The sequence below is a fragment of the Sycon ciliatum genome, chromosome 7 (genome assembly GCF_964019385.1).
Source record: "Sycon ciliatum chromosome 7, ocSycCili1.1, whole genome shotgun sequence".
NCBI lineage: Eukaryota > Metazoa > Porifera > Calcarea > Leucosolenida > Sycettidae > Sycon > Sycon ciliatum.
The window spans coordinates 29,220,808-29,238,570 of record NC_088649.1 but is presented as its reverse complement, the minus strand read 5'-3'; the positions used below and the strand labels follow the sequence as shown (position 1 = coordinate 29,238,570).

The 17,763-nt window shown below is 45.1% G+C and overlaps 1 protein-coding gene across 1 annotated transcript in view; it reads right to left on the bottom strand.

Annotated features, from left to right (window-relative positions):
* Positions 1-143: 143 nt before the first annotated feature.
* LOC135821800 (adhesion G protein-coupled receptor E2-like) overlaps positions 144-17,763 on the bottom strand; it is a 20,451-nt gene continuing 2,831 nt past the window's right edge. Inside the window, exons 2-8 of the mRNA XM_065334797.1 lie at positions 17,558-17,680; positions 16,981-17,103; positions 10,999-11,121; positions 8,755-8,877; positions 3,902-4,024; positions 545-667; positions 144-151 (exon numbers count right to left, since the gene is read on the bottom strand). Coding sequence (XP_065190869.1) covers positions 144-151; positions 545-667; positions 3,902-4,024; positions 8,755-8,877; positions 10,999-11,121; positions 16,981-17,103; positions 17,558-17,680 — 746 coding nt within the window. The remainder of the gene's footprint in view (positions 152-544; positions 668-3,901; positions 4,025-8,754; positions 8,878-10,998; positions 11,122-16,980; positions 17,104-17,557; positions 17,681-17,763) is intronic.

The following is a 17,763-nucleotide window of genomic DNA, read 5'->3' as shown; positions in this document are numbered from 1 at the left end:
ACGAAGAAGACGATGAGTACGACGCTGAAGGAGATAGTGAGAGTTGCTTCCAGACCAACGCTGTCAACATCCAGCTTCAGTTCAATCAATGCATTCTTTCCCGTGGTTCCCGTGCTTAATGATGCAGATTAAACTCCCAAAGACTAGGAATCTGGAAAAGCAAGGGAGCCAAAAAGTACCAACGCATACCCCTCAGCCCCTCCCCCCCCCCCCCTTCCCACACACACACACACACACACTCTAGCTATGGTTAGGGTTAGGGTTAACTTCATTCCCAGCCGCATGCTGACGGAAAGAGGCAGATCACTGAAGAGGAAGAGGAGGGATTCGTCGGACTCTAAATCGTCATCGTCTTCTTCACGGTCGTCGTCGTCGTCCTCCTCCTCCTCCTCCTCGGATTCTAGCAGGTCTAGATCCCCGAAGCGCAGAAGAAAACCTGATGTCTCAGGCTGGAAGACAACGAGCTATGCAAAGCAGTTCGTGCTGAATACACAAGCTCTATTTGGCCTTTCACATTATCATACCAATAACAATTGTAACATACCTTTGCAGGATGTGCCGTCACCTGCAAACCCAGCGTTACATGTGCAGTTGTAGGAACCAATCGTGTTGGTACAAGTAGCATTGGAGCCGCAATTGTGAGTCTGATATAGACACTCATCTTGATCTAGACCACCAGCCAGGTTGAAACATAAGAAGTACATGTATACGTAGGAGGGACAAATCAAATTCACTTCTCCCAAGAGTAGTGTCATCGGCAAATAAGACCACATCAGTAGTGACATCAGACGATATGGTGCGAGGAAGGGCATTAATGTAGAGAATGAAAAGAATGGGGCCAATGTGAGATCCCTCGGGAACGCCTGCAGAAACTGGTTGGGTCGCCGACTTGGCAGAGAGAACTTTGACACAGAAGGAACGGTCTGTGAGGTAGTTGGTGAACCAAGAAACGACTTCAGGGGATATGATAGTAGCATGCTGACGGAAAAGAACAGTGTGCGGTACCTTGTCAAACGCTTTCGCAAGATCCAAGAATAGAGCGTGGTAGTCAGTGCGCTTGTCGAGTGCTTCAGCCACTCTTGAAGACAGGACAATTAGCTGATTGAGTATCGACTTGCACGAGACAAAGCCATCCTGGTGGTCGGTAATTAATCCCTGCCTATTGAGGAAGCTGGTGAGGTGCTCGGCGATGATGGCGTCCAGAATCTTAGTTATGGCCGGCAGCAGGGAGATAGGCCTGTAGCTAGGTGGCACCGCAGGTTTGCCGTTCTCATTGTAGATAGGTATGACTGTAGCCAACTTCCAGTCACTAGGTAGCTGCCCGAGGCGGAGACTAGTGTTGAAGAGGTGGCACAGGGACTGCATTATCACGGGTGCCACTTCTCTCAGTATCATTTTCGTGATATAACCGCCCACAGACTTGTGCTTCGGCAGAGTGCGCAGCTTGCGGAAGACTTCGTGCTGGGTTATGTTTGGCAATTGAAACTGGATATCTGGTGTAAATTGTGCTGGCGGTGGGGTGGTAGCACACGGGTCAAATGACGGATTTGGGGAGAACTTGATTTTGAAGCAAAAGGGCCAGTGCTTCTGCTTTAGAAGAATCACAAGCCGCATCTCCAAAATCATCAACAGGAGTCGGGAAGGTCGCTGGCTTCTCGCTGATCTGGGCAATTTTCTTGGCCTCGGCCCACCATTTGTAACAGTTTTTGTCGCTATGAATACGCGAGCAAAGCTCTGCAAAATAGAGGGACTTGCTGCGTTTAAGAATGCATAGGAGTGCCAAGAGTGCCAGGCGCTTTCTATACAACTGGCGCCATCTATACACTCGCGGAGAGGCTGCAGCCAGAGGTCCGCTCGAATAGCCTCAAAGTCGGTGTGTGCGTAATCCGGTACCACTATCTGCCCACGAGTTTGCTGTCTGAGTTGCCTCAGTTGAATGTTGCAGAGTACTGGACAGTGGTCGGAGAGCGGAGGCAGCACTTCAGGAGTGGTGACTAGATGGGGACTATTGGTGATGACAAGGTCAAGCAGAAACGGAGGCGATCTACCTGTTGGCGCGTAACGAGTGGGTGTGTGGGTGACGAGTTGGAGAAGACCCAAGTCATCCAGCTTGGCGATCAGTTTTCGGCCTTCTGTAGTATCTGGGTCGGACTGGAGCCAACAGGACATTCTGCAATTCAAGTCGCCGATCAGAATGATGGGATATAGGAGTTGTCAAGGTGTCGGGCGACAGTGGCAGGGAAATTATGGAAACAAGTTTCGCGCAATGAAGAACCAGAATGCTGTCTATTTATTGTGCGTCCCGGGCTGTGCAATTTTCATTTAAGGGGGAAGATAAATGTACAAACTTCAAAGTGGAAATCCAAGGGAGTAAATAGACTATGGAGACAGTACTATCTCCTCCCCACGAAGATTCAAACCTGGGGTCCTGCCTTTCATGAATGATACACTCACCATCTGAGTCATGTAACTAGGCAAGACGTAGAAAGGAAGTGCGCGTGCCACGTGGTTTTAGCTACTGTCTGATTACAAGACTCTCAACAGCTCTATATACCGTATTTTCCGGGGTATAAGCCGCACCGGGGTATAAGCCGCACCCCCCTTTTTGAGGCAAAATATTGACTAAAAGTTGGTATTCGGAGTATAAGCCGCACCCACAAACCTAGATTTTTCACACTCATTGACAAATGGCCTTTCTACAAATTTATTATGGTTATGGAGCTAAATACCATGTTAGATCAGATTATGAAAAATAGAGTCCCCGTATACGCGTACCGTATGGTGTAGCCCGCGCACTAAAACTAGTAAAAGTGCTGGGATAGCAACACAGGCGCAAAGCTGATTCGAACAACATGTCACATGACGTCAGCATGCATACTGATGTATGCTAAGCATTCATTCGCGCAAGCATATTCGGTGTATAAGCCGCAGGGGCGATTTTGGTCCGATTTTTAGCGAAAAAGTGCGGCTTATACCCCGGAAAATACGGTACTTGGTCCGCGTCAGCGATATTGTCGCTTATCTTTCAGCTTTGTTTATATGTCGCCAATGCTTACTTGGCAGCCCATTTTTATCCCAATTTTGGTTAGCAAGTTAGTTTGCTAGTACCTGAAAGGTCTAGCTAGAGTTCGAGTGGATTTCGAGAGCGACATGTGGGTGATTCTGATTGATACAGCGCCGCATCAAAATAGATTATCTTGTTACGCTGTGCAGGCAAGAGCAGCGCAAGCCACAAGAAAGTAATCGGCTACTCAGAATCAGCTCCATTTTGCTGAACGGCCGAGATTGCTCACCTCAGGGATCGCTCATCAAGCTGAGATCGCAGCTCCCTTACCTCGAGCTCCTCCCTCTGATATGAGTATCCAGCGCGTCGTGGAGATTTGCAAGTACATGACTGTACTGTACGCGTCGTCGTCGTTCAAAATAAAATCTTTCAAAGAACGGCGTCTGATTTGAACCACACAGGCTGTCGTGCTGCCCAGGCGAAGTCCTATAGAGAAGGCGACCATCACGATCGACTTCTCTTTAGAAAATAGCCAGGCAGCGGAGAGGAAGAGAGATGAGCTTGCAAAAGCAAGAGAGTCGATCCCGAGCAAAAATATTTGTCGCCAGCGCCGAGAGCAGCGACGAGGAGGACCGAAAAAAGTAGGAACCCTTCCTTGGACAATAAATTCCTCGCAGCTAGTTGTCATTCTATACCTTACCGTCCATCGTACCAAGTTTTAACACTTCAAGTGCACGCGTTCATGTCCAAAGTCTAAGTTCAAATTGTCGAAAGATAAGCGACAATATTGCTGACGCGGACCAAGTAGATGAAATCGTTAGAACCTACAATAATTAAATGTCTATTACTCATTTGGGAAAAAAACAGCAAAACAAATTTCAACGGCTTCTCGCTTACCTGTGCAAGATATACCATCACCTGTGTACCCAGATTTACACGTGCAATGATATGATCCAATTGAGTTGTTGCATGTGGCACCAGTACTGCAGACGTGTGTACCATCTTGGCATTCATTTTGGTCTGAGAAAGAGAAGTGAAACATAGTAAACAGGAAGGTATTACAGAAATAAAAACGAGGAAAATTATGAGTGTGTAATCCAGGCCTTTTTAATTTCCACGAGCAACTTGAAACTTAGAGAACTGTGATTGCACTAACACTTTAATGTACGGGCTAAATGTACGGAGACAAGTTTTCAATTCAACTAACCTCACAACAGACTGTACATGTGCACTGTGTTGGTATAAGGCGCATAATTGAGATTCGTGAATCATTGTTAAACGGCTAACTTTAATGAAGGTGATTTGTTAGTGATCTTAGCAAAACAAGACTTTTAGCCAAGGATTTGTCACCCCAAAGTTTTTCGAATGCTTCAACTAAGACTACCTAACCTCTTCAGCGGCATTGGAATACTTTACTAAGCAATGCCAAACGATGGATACGAAGACAGTCCAAAAACGAAAGGAGAAATACATGTTCATGCATGAAAAAAGCGTTGGAAAAAAAGAATGATTCGAACTACAACACTCTTCAAGAATCATCGTTGCACCAAAGAACAAATGAGAACAAATGAAATAATACAGCAAGCAAGACAAAGTCAAGAGGACACAAGAACAGCAGTAAATGTCAAGGTGCGATTTCTCATGAAACCGGGCACGAAAAAGCAGGGTATGACAACTAAGCGTTGCATGTGTGTATCGGCCCCAACAATGTGAGACTGAAATAGAAAAAGAATGACCAAAACCTCATGGCAGGGAGTAGTGAAAACAACCACGCCACAATTACCCTAAACACAACACTTGAAAAAGTCTAGTTCCTCCGTAAATGGCCCGCAACAAAGAAGTCTCAATAGAGGTTTACCCAAAAATTGATTTTCTTTCGGCTATCTCCAGTAGAGTTTCGTGAGGAGGCCCTAAAAAATTAAAAAAATTCACGGTTCGCGTGAGACTCGGCTGGAAGCCGGGCTTTCCGCATCCGTAGGAACGCCACCACCCTTCAAGGATCAAGGCGCAAGATGCAGCTCCTAAAGCGGTGGGAGGTGAGTATGAGGGCATAATGATAGCAGTAAATGTCAACGTGTGATTTGTCACGAAAGAGTGAAGGCAGTCAACATTGGGGGGGGGGGGAGTCGAGAGCGCGTGCGTAACGTTTGTGGTAGCAGATCCTCAGTATACAGTTATTTGGTCTCTAGTGCAAACTAGTGAATAATAATAATTATTAATATTATTATTTGAAGTGAGGGCTGCGTCACAACCGCCTGTGTGGATTCACAGGAAGTGTGAGTTACGAAGTCTGAAGAAAATGTTGAACGGCCTCTGCTGGGATGACGGCTACACCATAGCTCAGTGGTTAGAGCATCGCTGGCTACAAGCGAAGGTCCCTGGTTCGAGTCCTGGTGGTTACAGCCAATTTTTTCTTCAGACTTTTCCCGTTTGTCTCTTTCCCTCAAACCAGTTAATAATAATAATAATAATAATAATTCAAAGGATCAGTCGGGGAAGTGAACTGCCTGAAAAGAGAAAAAAAACGCCAGACCCACCAGGACTCGAACCTGGGACCCTGCTTGTCATGAGCAATGCTCTAACCACTGAGCTATGAGACCAGGCTGAACCTAGAAGACGCCGACAAGTTTTTCACTCCAAAGGCAGCTCACAACACATGAACATACTGATGGCACTTGGGTCTTCCCCCCCCCCCCACCCCCCCCCCCCCCCCCCAGGGGACCAACCACGGTCAGTTTGAAAGAAAGTGATCAAATTTGGAAAGGATTGGGAGAACTTCAAATTCAAAGGATCAGCCGGGGAAGTTCTTTCCAAATTTCTTCACTTTCTTTCACCTCAGGTAGTTGTGTAGTTTCCAGAAACTTACCGTGGTTGGTCCCCTGGGGGAGGGAAAGAGACCCAAGTGCCATCAGTATGTGTGGCACGTGTTGTGGTGGGTCTGGCGTTTTTTTTCTCATTTTTTTCATACATGCACTTCAATAGCGCAATCCTCTCTGATCGCCCTTTAAACTCAAGGACCGGCTTGAGCGCACCCTGGGGTGTGCCACTCGTCTCTGTTTGCAACTCCCTTCTTTGAACATAGCAATCACTCCGTGCTACTGCACCGGCTCAAATGGCCCTCATGTAGCAGCTGCCAAAATCTCTACTGATCGTATATCGAATCATTCAACAGCAACACGAGAGTTTGGAGTGGCTCTCACTCCCTCCGGCGCAATGAGATAAGTGGAGATTTCCTGGAAACCGTTCGAGTCAATGCCGACGACTGGTGAAGCTTAACCTGGACGACAACTGCTTTTCGTCGGGAGCTCTGTCGGTGCTTGCGTTACTGCTGCCCAGTGTGCCAAAGCTCTCCAAGCTCAAAATGGCGAGGAATGATTTCCAAGACGCTGACGACGAAGCAAAGCTGCTCGCCGCTGCTGCTGAGAGCTGCTCGTCTCTGAAGGAGCTGAGGATGCCTGAACGAGCTCTAGTGTCTCCACAGCCGCGTGAATCTTTAAGGTCCATGCCTAGAGATGATCTGAATGTGCAGTATTTCGGGGGTCCCTGGTACGACGGAGTGGAGAATGACGAAGAAGACGATGAGTACAACGCTGAAGAAGACAGTGAGAGTTGCTTCCAGACTAACGCTGTCAACATCCAGCTTCAGTTCAATCAATGCATTCTTTCCCGTACTTCCCGTGCTTAATGATGCAGATTAAACTCCCAAAGGAATCTGGAAAAGCAAGGGAGCCACAAAGTACCAAAGCATACCCCCAGCAGCCCCCCCCCCCCCCACACACACAAACACACACTCTCTAGCTAGGGTTGGGGTTAACCCTTTCAGCCCTGACCGGAAAATCACCTCCCACTGGGCCAAAAATGGCAATTTTTGAAAATGCATATTCTGGTCCAAAATTGATTGGAGATGTTGGGTATGGACATATGCACTGTGAATCCAAAGAAATTTTGTAGAATTTCATTGTACGAGACTCATAACACCATATTTAGATATGCGACTTTTGGCGATTTTTCCTCAAAATTCATTCAATTTAGGCAATTGACGACAAAGATCAGACAAGCAATGGCAAGCAGTGCTATAACTGGTCAGTGTTGACTTCAGAATGGAGAAATGTCATATAACAAGCTTGATATGACCCTGGTGTTCTACGGCAACCTAGACTAGAGTACAGCAACTCGTTTTATACGGCGCTTGAATCATATGCGACTGCGCGATCCAGAATGGGTCTTTCTTTTTTCTTGGGCGCCTCGTAAAGCTTGAATCCTCCAGCAGCCCTACCTACTTCAAGACAAAACCATGTGATGGACAGTGAGGATGCCGAGTAACTGGAGTAGCAACCACAGCAACTGCATCGGCTATAATAGCAGCCGGTGCAGTGGCAGCGGTTGGCTCACTGTGCTCGGCGCATCCCAGGGTGAATCATCACTGGCCGCACGCGTACGTACGTACGTACGTACGCGGCACAGGTAAAGTCATATTGATAGAGAATGCAATACAGCTCATTCTCTGATTTGGACACTCACTGGCAAGACAATCCAGCTACCAAAATAGTCTGAAGCATTCCCTAAACAGCCGAGTGCATACTGCGTACCGGTGTACGTACGCATGAAAATTCAAGAAACAATCGGCTGTGCAATTTCTGATAGTGGTTCAAAATTGCACAATTGTTGACTATTCGGGATTATTCTGGATTCATATTAGATAGCAATCACCATCCTGTAGGTGCCTGGCTCTGTACTCAACATACAATACTTACATGTATGCACATCTCTATTGTGATCTGCATGCATGTCTGACCAGTACACTTGATTTCAAATTCAAATATTTTCAAAATTCTGACCTTCAAATTTGATCGCAGCTTACTTGAGGAACTTCAGCAAACGGGCTCACGACAGATAGCTCCTGCTCAGAACACCATGCCTAGGTGTCAGAGACTTCAGCATCGCTTTCCAAATCTCTTTGGTCTCCAGCATCCCCTGCGTCCGAGCCAGCTGCGATCTTTTGAATAGCAGCAAATTCGTAATCCTCAGAAAACGACTCCGACACAATTTCGCTGTCTCCAGAATCATCCTCAGAGTCATTACCCGCCTCACACTGCTTCACAGGACTCCTTCCAACGACACAGAGTAGTTGAGCTACTTACCTTGCCGAGAAACAGCAGGGCAAGATAACGAAAACGAACTTTGAGCAAAACAATTTATTTGAACGATATGCCAAAATACGCACTTCAAACTCGATGCTCGCGGCTGTTCTGCTGTGCAGACTGGCCACATACGCTGCGTACACGTCGATCAGGTCCTTCAGCCCACTGAGGAACAGTTCCGGGCCCCACTGATGCTGAGGCATCAGTACAAACGCGACGTACACCGAGGACGTATATATACGTCGTCAGTGGGGCAGGTGCACACGTCATGACGTATATATACGTCGACAGTGGTGAAAGGGTTAAGGTTAACTTCATTCCCAACAGCAAGCTGGAGGAAAGAATCAGATCACTGAGACGGATCACTGAAGAGGAAGAGGAGGGATTCGTCGGACTCTAAATCGTCATCGTCTTCGTCACGGTCGTCGTCGTCGTCGTCCTCCTCCTCCTCCTCCTCCTAGGATTCGAGCAGGTCTAGATCCCCGAAGCGCAGAAGAAAACCTGATGTCTCAGGCTGGAAGACAACGAGCTTCGCAAAGCAGTTCGTCCTGAATACACAAGCTCTATTTGGCCTTTCATATTATCATACCAATAACAATTGTAACATACCTTTGCAGGATGTGCCGTCACCTGCAAACCCAGCGTTACATGTGCAGTTGTAGGAACCAATCGTGTTGGTACAAGTAGCATTGGAGCCGCAATTGTGAGTCTGATATAGACACTCATCTTGATCTAGACCACCAGCCAGGTTGAAACACAAGAAGTACATGTATATGTAGGAGGGACAAATCAAATTCACTTCTCCCAAGAGTAGTGTCATCGGCAAATAAGAGCACATCAGTAGTGACATCAGACGATATGGTGCGAGGAAGGGCATTAATGTAGAGAATGAAAAAAATGGGTTCAATGTGAGATCCCTGGCGAACGCCTGCAGAAACTGGTTGGGTCGGCGACTCGGCACAGAGAACTTTGACACAGAAGGAACGGTCTGTGAGGTAGTTGGTCAACCAAGAAACAGCTTCAGGAGATATGAAAGTATCGAGCTGACGGAGAAGAACAGTGTGCGGTACCTTGTCAAACACTTTCGCGAATTCCAAGAATAGAGCGTGGTAGTCAGTGCGCTTGTCGATTGCTTCAGCCACTCTTGAAGACAGGAAAATTAGCTGATCGAATGTCGACTTGCAGGAGATGCTGGTGGTCGGTAATTAATCCCTCCCTATTGAGGAAGCTGGTGAGGTGCTCGGCGATGATGGCGTCCAGAATCTTAGCGATGGCCGGCCGCAGGGAGATAGGCCTGTAGCTACCTGGCTCCCGCAGGTTTGCCATTCTCTTTGTAGATAGGTATGACTGTAGCCAACTTCCAGTCACTAGGTAGCTGCCCGAGGCGGAGACTAGTGTTGAAGAGGTGGCACAGGGGCTGCGTAATCACGGGTGCCACTTCTCTCAGTATCACGTTCGTGATATAACCGCCCACGGACTTGTGCTTGGGCAGAGTGCGCAGCTTGCGGAAGACTTCGTGCTGGGTTATGTTTGGCAATTTAAACTGGAGATCTGGTGTAAATTGTGCTGGTGGTGGGGTGGTAGCACACTGGTCAAATGACGAATTTAGGGAGAACTGGATTTTGAAACAAAGGGCCAGTGCTCCTGCTTTAGAAGAGTCACAAGCCGCATCTCCACAATCATCAACAAGAGTCGGGATGGTCGCTCGCTTCTCGCTGATCTGGGCAATTTTCTTGGCCTCGGCCCACCATTTGTAACAGTTTTCGTCGCTATCAATACGCGAGCAAAGCTCTTCGAAATAGAGGGACTTGCTGCGTTTTTAAAAGAATGTTTGTAAGAGCATTTCTCGCCATCTCGTATGCTATCCAGTCTTCCAGTGCTTTCGTTCTCTGGGTTAATTTGAAAATACAGTTTTTGTTCCGGTGCATTCGCTTGTGCTGGGCAGTGAACCAAGGCTTCGTGGTCTGCTTTCTTCTCGGCTTCAATGTTCGCATGGCCAAGTGGCACTGGATACTCTCATTGGCATAGGAATGCCAAGAGTGCCAGGCGCTTTCTATACAACTGGCGCCATCTATACACTCTCAGAGAGGCTGCAGCCAGAGGTCCGCTCGCTTAGCCTCAAAGTTGTTGCGTGCGTAATCCGGTACCACTACCTGCTCACGAGTTTGCTGTCTGAGTTGCCTCAGTTGAATGTTGCAGAGTACTGGACAGTGGTCGGAGAGCGGAGGCAACACTTCAGGAGTGTTGACTAGATGTCGAGTATTGGTGATGACAAGGTCAAGCAGAGACGGAGGCGATCGACCTGTTGGCACGTAACAAGTGGGTGTGTGGGTGACGAGTTGAAGAAGACCCAAGTCATCCAGCGTGGCGATCAGTTTCCGGCCTTCTGTAGTATCTCGGTCGGACTGTTTCTTTCCAGTCGGGATATAGTTAGGGGTCCAATCCATGATTGAGAAATATCCAGCGTCTTTCGGGCAATGAAGAACCAGAATGCTGTCCATCTATTGTGCGTCCAGGGCTGTGCAATTTTCATTTAAGGGGGAAGATAAATGAACAAACTTCAAAGTGGAAATCCAGGGGAGTGAATTGCCTATTGAGACAGTACTATGTCCACCCCACGAAGACTCAAACCTGGGGTACTGCCTTTCATGAATGATGCACTCAAGTTCTGAGCCATGGAACCAGGCAAGACCTAGAAGGGAAGTGCGCGTGCCATGTGGATTTAGCTGCTGTGCGATTTCTAAACTCTCAAAAGCTCTATATAGATGAAATCATTAGAACCTTCCATTAACTAAATGGCTATTACTCATTTGGGAAATAACATCAAAAAAATTTCAACGGTTTCTCGCTTACCTGTGCAAGACATACCATCACCTGTGTACCCAGATTTACACGTGCAATGATATGATCCAATTGAGTTGTTGCATGTGGCACCAGAACTGCAGGCGTGTGTACCATCTTGGCATTCATTTTGGTCTGAGAAAGAAAAGTGAAATAATTATATTAAACAGGAGGGTATTACAGAAATAAAAACGAGGAAAATTATGAGTGTGTAATATATGCCTTTATAATTTCAACGCGCGCCTTGAAACTTAGAGAACTGTGACTGCACTACCCCTTAAAGGTACGGGCTAAATGTACGGAGACAAGTTTTCAATTCAACTAACCTCACAACAGACTGCACATGTACACTGTGTTGGTATAAGGCGCATAATTGAGATTCGTGAATCATTGTTAAACGGCTAACTTTAATGAAGGTGATTTGTTAGTGATCTTAGCAAGACAAGACTTTTAGCCAAGGATTTGCCACCCCAAAGTTTTTCGAATCATAGCCAGCAATCGCATGTCATCTCGTACATTGAAAATCAACATAATTTTGCGAATCGACCTTTTTTTCAGGATCACTTTTCAACGAGGACGAAGAAAAGTCGGCCGAACGAAGCCTAGAGGAAGAAAATCACCCTCTCCACTTCACCATCACGATACTGACATACATACGAGATGAAATAACTAAAAAATTCACAAGAAAACTGTACGACCATCTTTGGTCTGACTTTGGTCTGAGAATTTCTATCACGATCAAAAATGTACGAGGAGCACTCAAAAATCAGCCACAGACGTACCTTTATCGCTCTCTACTCCTTTTCAAGGCACAAAAGTCGACTCTCCACTTTCAAACCAGGAACCAGACATACCAGTGGTCCTTTTCAGCTGCTCCACGAGCGCAGGAAATGTTCACCAAGGGGCGCAGAGCAGCATCCATTCCAGAAAAATAGCTAAAATACGAGTGAGACTGCATGCCTGAGTACATGAGTACATGTATGAGTACATGCAGAAAATAGTCAATTTCAGCGTTTCTGCTCCAAACAGCAACTAGCTTCGACTAGAAACAAAGATTACACCAAAGGATCAAACAACAACCATTTTCTGCAGTTTTTTGCAGATGGCTTCCTTGTGCTTGGCCCAGCACGCCAAAAATCACACCTCGGAGGAGTACAAAAATTACAACTCTCAGATGTCCTCGATTGCTGGCCATGGCTTCAACTAAGACTACCTAACCTCTTCAGCGACATTGGAACACTTTACTAAGCAATGGCAAGCGATGGACACGATGCGAAGACAGTCAAAAAAGGAAAGGAGAAATATATGTAGACGCATGAAAAATCACATCTATGGTGCAGGCTGTGTGCAAAAATGTATTTGTAGAGATTATGTCACCTGCTGAGTGACGGCCATTTGAGCCGGTGCAGCAGCATAGAGTGATTTCCAGGCTCAAAGAGTGGATGCATATAGAGACGCGTGGCACACCCCAGGGCGCGCTCAAGCCGGTCCTTGAGTTTACAGGGCGATAAGAGAGAATTGCACTATTGAAATACATGTAAGAAAAAACTTTAAAAAAGCGCTATAAAAGGGATTAGTCGAACTTGTTTTCGTACAGCACTCATCAGGAATCAACGGCGCTCTAAAGAACAAGGCGAATGTTAGATAGAACAATTCAGTCTTGGTGCGACTGTGAGGTTTGTATCGTTGAGTGCGAAGGATTGTGGTCAGGGAGCAGTGCGGTTTGTGTGATGGAAATGGATGACAGTTACTTTCAGTACATTCCAGGTTTTCACCCACTGTGTGGCTGTTGCTACAGCTGACTGCATGGAGATGCTCTTCTGTGTCTAGAAATATTTCATGAACAGCAATGGATGCAACAATGCCAAGCAATGGACACGGTGCAAAAACAAAATAAAAAGGAAATAAGAAATATTTAAACACATGGCGAGGAGACAACAATTAACCGCAATCAAAAAATATCGTTTTATTGCACATCGTCTCTACCGTTTTTTACATTGCATGAATAAAGTACACAAATGTCGGTTCAGCTAGTTTTATTGATTGCGGTTATCAAATAAGAAATACACCGTATTCTTCGCGGCAATGTCAGTTTGCTGCTCAAATCACGCCTGGAATACAGTTCGCTGCCCCGTGCCACCAGAGGTCAGGATGCCTGCAATCTGCCCCTTCCCAACATCCGCAGTACTTTGGGATCTCACAGACCAGTTTTTGCTGCTTCTAAGTTTTGGAATCTTTTGCCCTCATCCTTAACCCTTTCCGTGCTAATGACGTCTATAGACATCATGCGCGCTGTATGTCAAACGACTCATTACGTCTATAGACGTCAAGGGAGTTGCGCAGTACATCGCAGTGCATAGATCAGTGTACAAACTTTCGTAACTCCAACAAAAATAAGTCTATCGCGACAATTGATACACCGTTGGAAAGGAGCTAGTTCAGCTTTCCAGCGATACAAAGTTCTTCGCGGTAGGAGAAAGATTGACGGAGCGGCGACGGTGTGAACACAAAATTCCCGGCACTGAGCGATCGTGATTTTTTTTTGTTCATGCATTCGCAGTTTTCTGTTACGTGCCAAGGGATTTCCCTTTGGCACGGCGCATGCGTAATGGACACCAGCGGAAGCACGTGGATCCTAACTTTGCAGCGCAGTGTGAATCGTGAAAATCAGCTGACCTGGAGCAAGAAGCTGAAAAAGAATGTGAGATTGAGTTCCTGTGCCTTTCCAAGGCATCGCGAGGTAGCTTCAAGAGGACGTAGAAGCTGCACCACTGTGCATATTGAGTTTAGAGCTACCAGGATGGATTTTCTTGGTCCTGATCTTTCCAACAAGCCCAGGATGATGAAAATCCATCAAGGTTAACTGAATTGAGAGAAAAATTCGTTCGGATTTGTGCGCGAAAACGACACCAGGAGAGTCAGTGCGCTGGAAAGGCAGTTTGCTAGAGTAAAAGGGGCCAGCACGGAAAGGGTTAAAGTCATGCCCTACCACATGCCAATTCAAGCGTTTATTGAAAGTTTACTTTCTTGGCTAATGCTAGGATGTTCCCTACCCCGAGAGTTCTCCATACTCACTGTTTTCTTTACTCCACCTATCAAGGTTATCCAGATTTGAGCAAGTTACGATAATTTCAAAATGCCTACCCCATCGATCCCATTGGATCGATGCTTGTATGTACGGACAGTAAAGGGTTAAGAACTCAGATGGTGAGCCAAGGAAATCAAATTTTGTAACAGAGAAAGTGTGGGCCCAAGTTATGCGAAACTAACAAGGAGTACTGGGACATTCCACGGAATTGTGCTAGATTGTCCACGTCTGACTGTTCAAAATAAAGTTTAGTTGGTGGACTTGATCGCATGACTTGTGCCCACTAATTCCATGTTAGATAAAAAGGATTATTCAAACTAGTTTTCATACAACACTCATCAGGAATCAACGTTGTACTAAAGAAAAAATCAGAACAAAAGAAATAATACAGTAAACAAGGCAAAGTAAGAATGACACAATGACATCAGTAAATGTCAAGGTGTGATAGTAAATGTCAAGGTGTGAGTTCTCACGAAAGCGTGCACAAATAAACAGGGTTTGTTTATTTCACTGGAAAATACCGCCATTCCGGCAACAGGATTTCAGCTTCACCAAACAGATAACTGCTGCTAAAACAATAACGACAACATTAGCAACATCAACGACAAGACATGGTTATAGGAGCGGAAAGAAAAGACAATTTTGGTGGAGGAGATACTATGTATGTACCACATACAATTGCGCTCGGTGAAACCCAATCCAAAGTGCAAACCTGGCGCCCTTTACCAGTTCTGATTGCGTCATAGTAATTTGAACATACGCACGTCGTGAGTCCAGCGGATAACGCTCCGAAATGTATAATGCTAGCAATAATATTATGCGGATTTATACCCAACTCATATTAACCCCCACTAATTCCTGTGATCTATAACTGGTGAATATATCTCCATATTCACCACTTTAACTTGGGGTTAATATGGAGATATATTCACCAGTTATATGCTATATTACCCACTTAGAGGTTGTAACTTTTCAACTTTCAAGGGACTTAGAAAATTTCTCTCCAATTGAAAAAGAAAAAAATTGAAGAGAAGAAAGAAGTTTCAGCAGGAATCGAACCTGCACCCATAACATTCCCGAGGGTGTTGATGCAGATGTTGGTTGAAAGATGGGTCTTAGGTCTGGAACACGCAATGCTACCTACACATAATAGTATACTATAGTATACTGGGATACTAAAATAGCTATTTCGGACCAGTATTTTAGGCCAAAAACGAAGCTAGGTATAAATAGAATAAACACCTCTGTCTTGTGTTGATGGGAATATAAACACTGTCTAGAAAAACTGGAACACGCAATGTTACCTACACAAAATAGTAAAGTATATCCCCCACCGGGTCTACCACCTGTTATTACTATAAGACATTTTCGCTTCTCCAGTGGCTGCTCTCCATTGCAACTTGATGCAGGGCAGTGGCAGAATAGTGGAAGTATCAAATCTTTCCCCTTTATTATCCAGGTACTGAGAGGTGAAAACCATTATTGCCGGTGATCTTATGGATGCAGGAAGCTTATCATGGCTAGTGGTATTTCTGCCTCTAGACAACCTGTCACTGCTTCCACTCTGTGAAAAGTGCTATCCTAAACAGCAGACATTAGGTCAGTTCGTGAGAGATGATCATGAATCGAGATCCCTCCAACTTGCGGAAAACACGTGGTCTGAAGTTATTTTACCGCTCTACAGCCTTTGCTTGTCCTGTTTTCTTCTCCTCTTGGTGTTGTGTAGATAAATGCAGGACCAATATACTCCCTTTTTCTTAGTATTTGACTGCAGGCTTTGCATTACAACCGTCCACAACTACCAGTACCTGCTTCACTAGAAAAATCGGACACGCGCTGCTGAGAGCTTATATGGATTTAGTACTGAGTCCTTGAGTACGGGTAAGTCACTCCTCTCCGACACGTTCTACCTTCGCTGTGACTACGCTCACAAAGATAGAGTCAGCCGCTGACCAGTAAATCATCCTCATCCCCCCCCCCCCCCCAAACCCGCTGTGTAAACCGAAGCCGGACACAAATAGATTTCTTTCCTTGATGCTCATAGCTTTAATGCGCTTCCAGAATGCCTTCGCACTATTCATATCCAAAATTCATTTCTCCTGAAACTTGACACATTCTTGTGCATCTTGTGCACACTGTCAGAAGACCTTAGTCTCTGTTGGGCATGCCCAAGTACAAAACAAATACAAATACAACCCGCATTATGGTCCCGTATCAACGTGTCCGAAACATCCATCTTCTTTCGGACAATGAAGAACCAAAATGCTGTCTATCTCTCGGATGTCACAGGTTGTGCAGTTTTAAATAATTCTTTGAGGAGGAAGGACGAATATATCCGTTTTTAAGGCATAGCTGGATTCCTAAAGACAAGTATATCCATTAAAATTGAGATATTGATATATTTTTAGATGCTTGAAGTCGCTCATATGTTGCTCAGACGAGTACGATCTGATTCTTCGTCAAGGTGAGACATGTCGCAGTCGATCACTGATGTCAATGCCTCTTTAGAATCAAACTTTAGGACACTATATCAATTTTTGAAAATCCCGATTTTTTTTAGAAAAGCGCAACATACACCTAGAGTGAAGGTAATTGGACAGGGAAGTGAACTGGCGATAGAACCCAAACCATTTCAACCCCTCCAGGACTCAAAACTGAGACACTGCCTTTCATGAATAATACACTCATCATCTGAGCCATGTAACTAGGCCAGACCTAGAAGAGGAATGCATGTGGCATGTTTTAGCTGCTATTTGATTAAAAAGCTTCCAACAGCTTTGGAGACATGATTTGGTTAGAACCTTCTATAACAAGATGGCTAGTAATTATTTGAGAAATAGTACAATATAAAGAAACTGAAGAAAAGACGAAAACTAACATTCTTTTTTCATCGGTTTCTCACTTACCTGTGCAAGATACACCATCACCTGTGTACCCAGATATACATGTGCATTGATGTGATCCAATTGAGTTGTTGCATGTGGCATTAGAACTGCAATTGTGTTTGTCATCTAGGCATTCATTTTGGTCTGAGAAATAAAAGTGAAATACATTAAGCAGGGGGGGGGGGGTATTACAGAAATAAAAACGAAGAAAATACTGTGTGTGTGTGTAATACAGGCCTTAATTATTTCAAGGAGCCCCTTGAAACTTAAACAACTGTCATTGTACTATCATGCCACACAACAAAGTAGTCTCAAAAGAGGTTTACCAAAAATCGATTTTCTTTTGGCTGTCTCCACTAGATTGTCATGACTGAAGAATAATATTGTACAGCATTGTAATAAATGACTATGGTAGTGACACGATTATTCAAAAAAGTGCAAAAATAGAGCGGGAACAAAGAGGTGAGAACAATCTTAACTGCAACAGAAATAGACCATAAAAACTGAAGAAATGAGTAAATGTCCTTGACTGTAACATTCTGAAGTAGGTGGCAAAGGCAAAAACTAAACATTCTTGTTGCAAGCGTTTCTAGCTTACCTGTGCAAGATATACCATCACCTGTGTACCCAGATTTACACGTGCAATGATATGATCCAATTGAGTTAATGCATGTGGCATCAGAACTGCAAGTGTGTGTACCATCTAGGCATTCATTTTGATCTGAGAAAGGTAAAGATAAAAAATAATTATAGTAAAAAAATGAATTCTTGTGTTCATTCCCGAAGGGCACTCACGACGGAGAC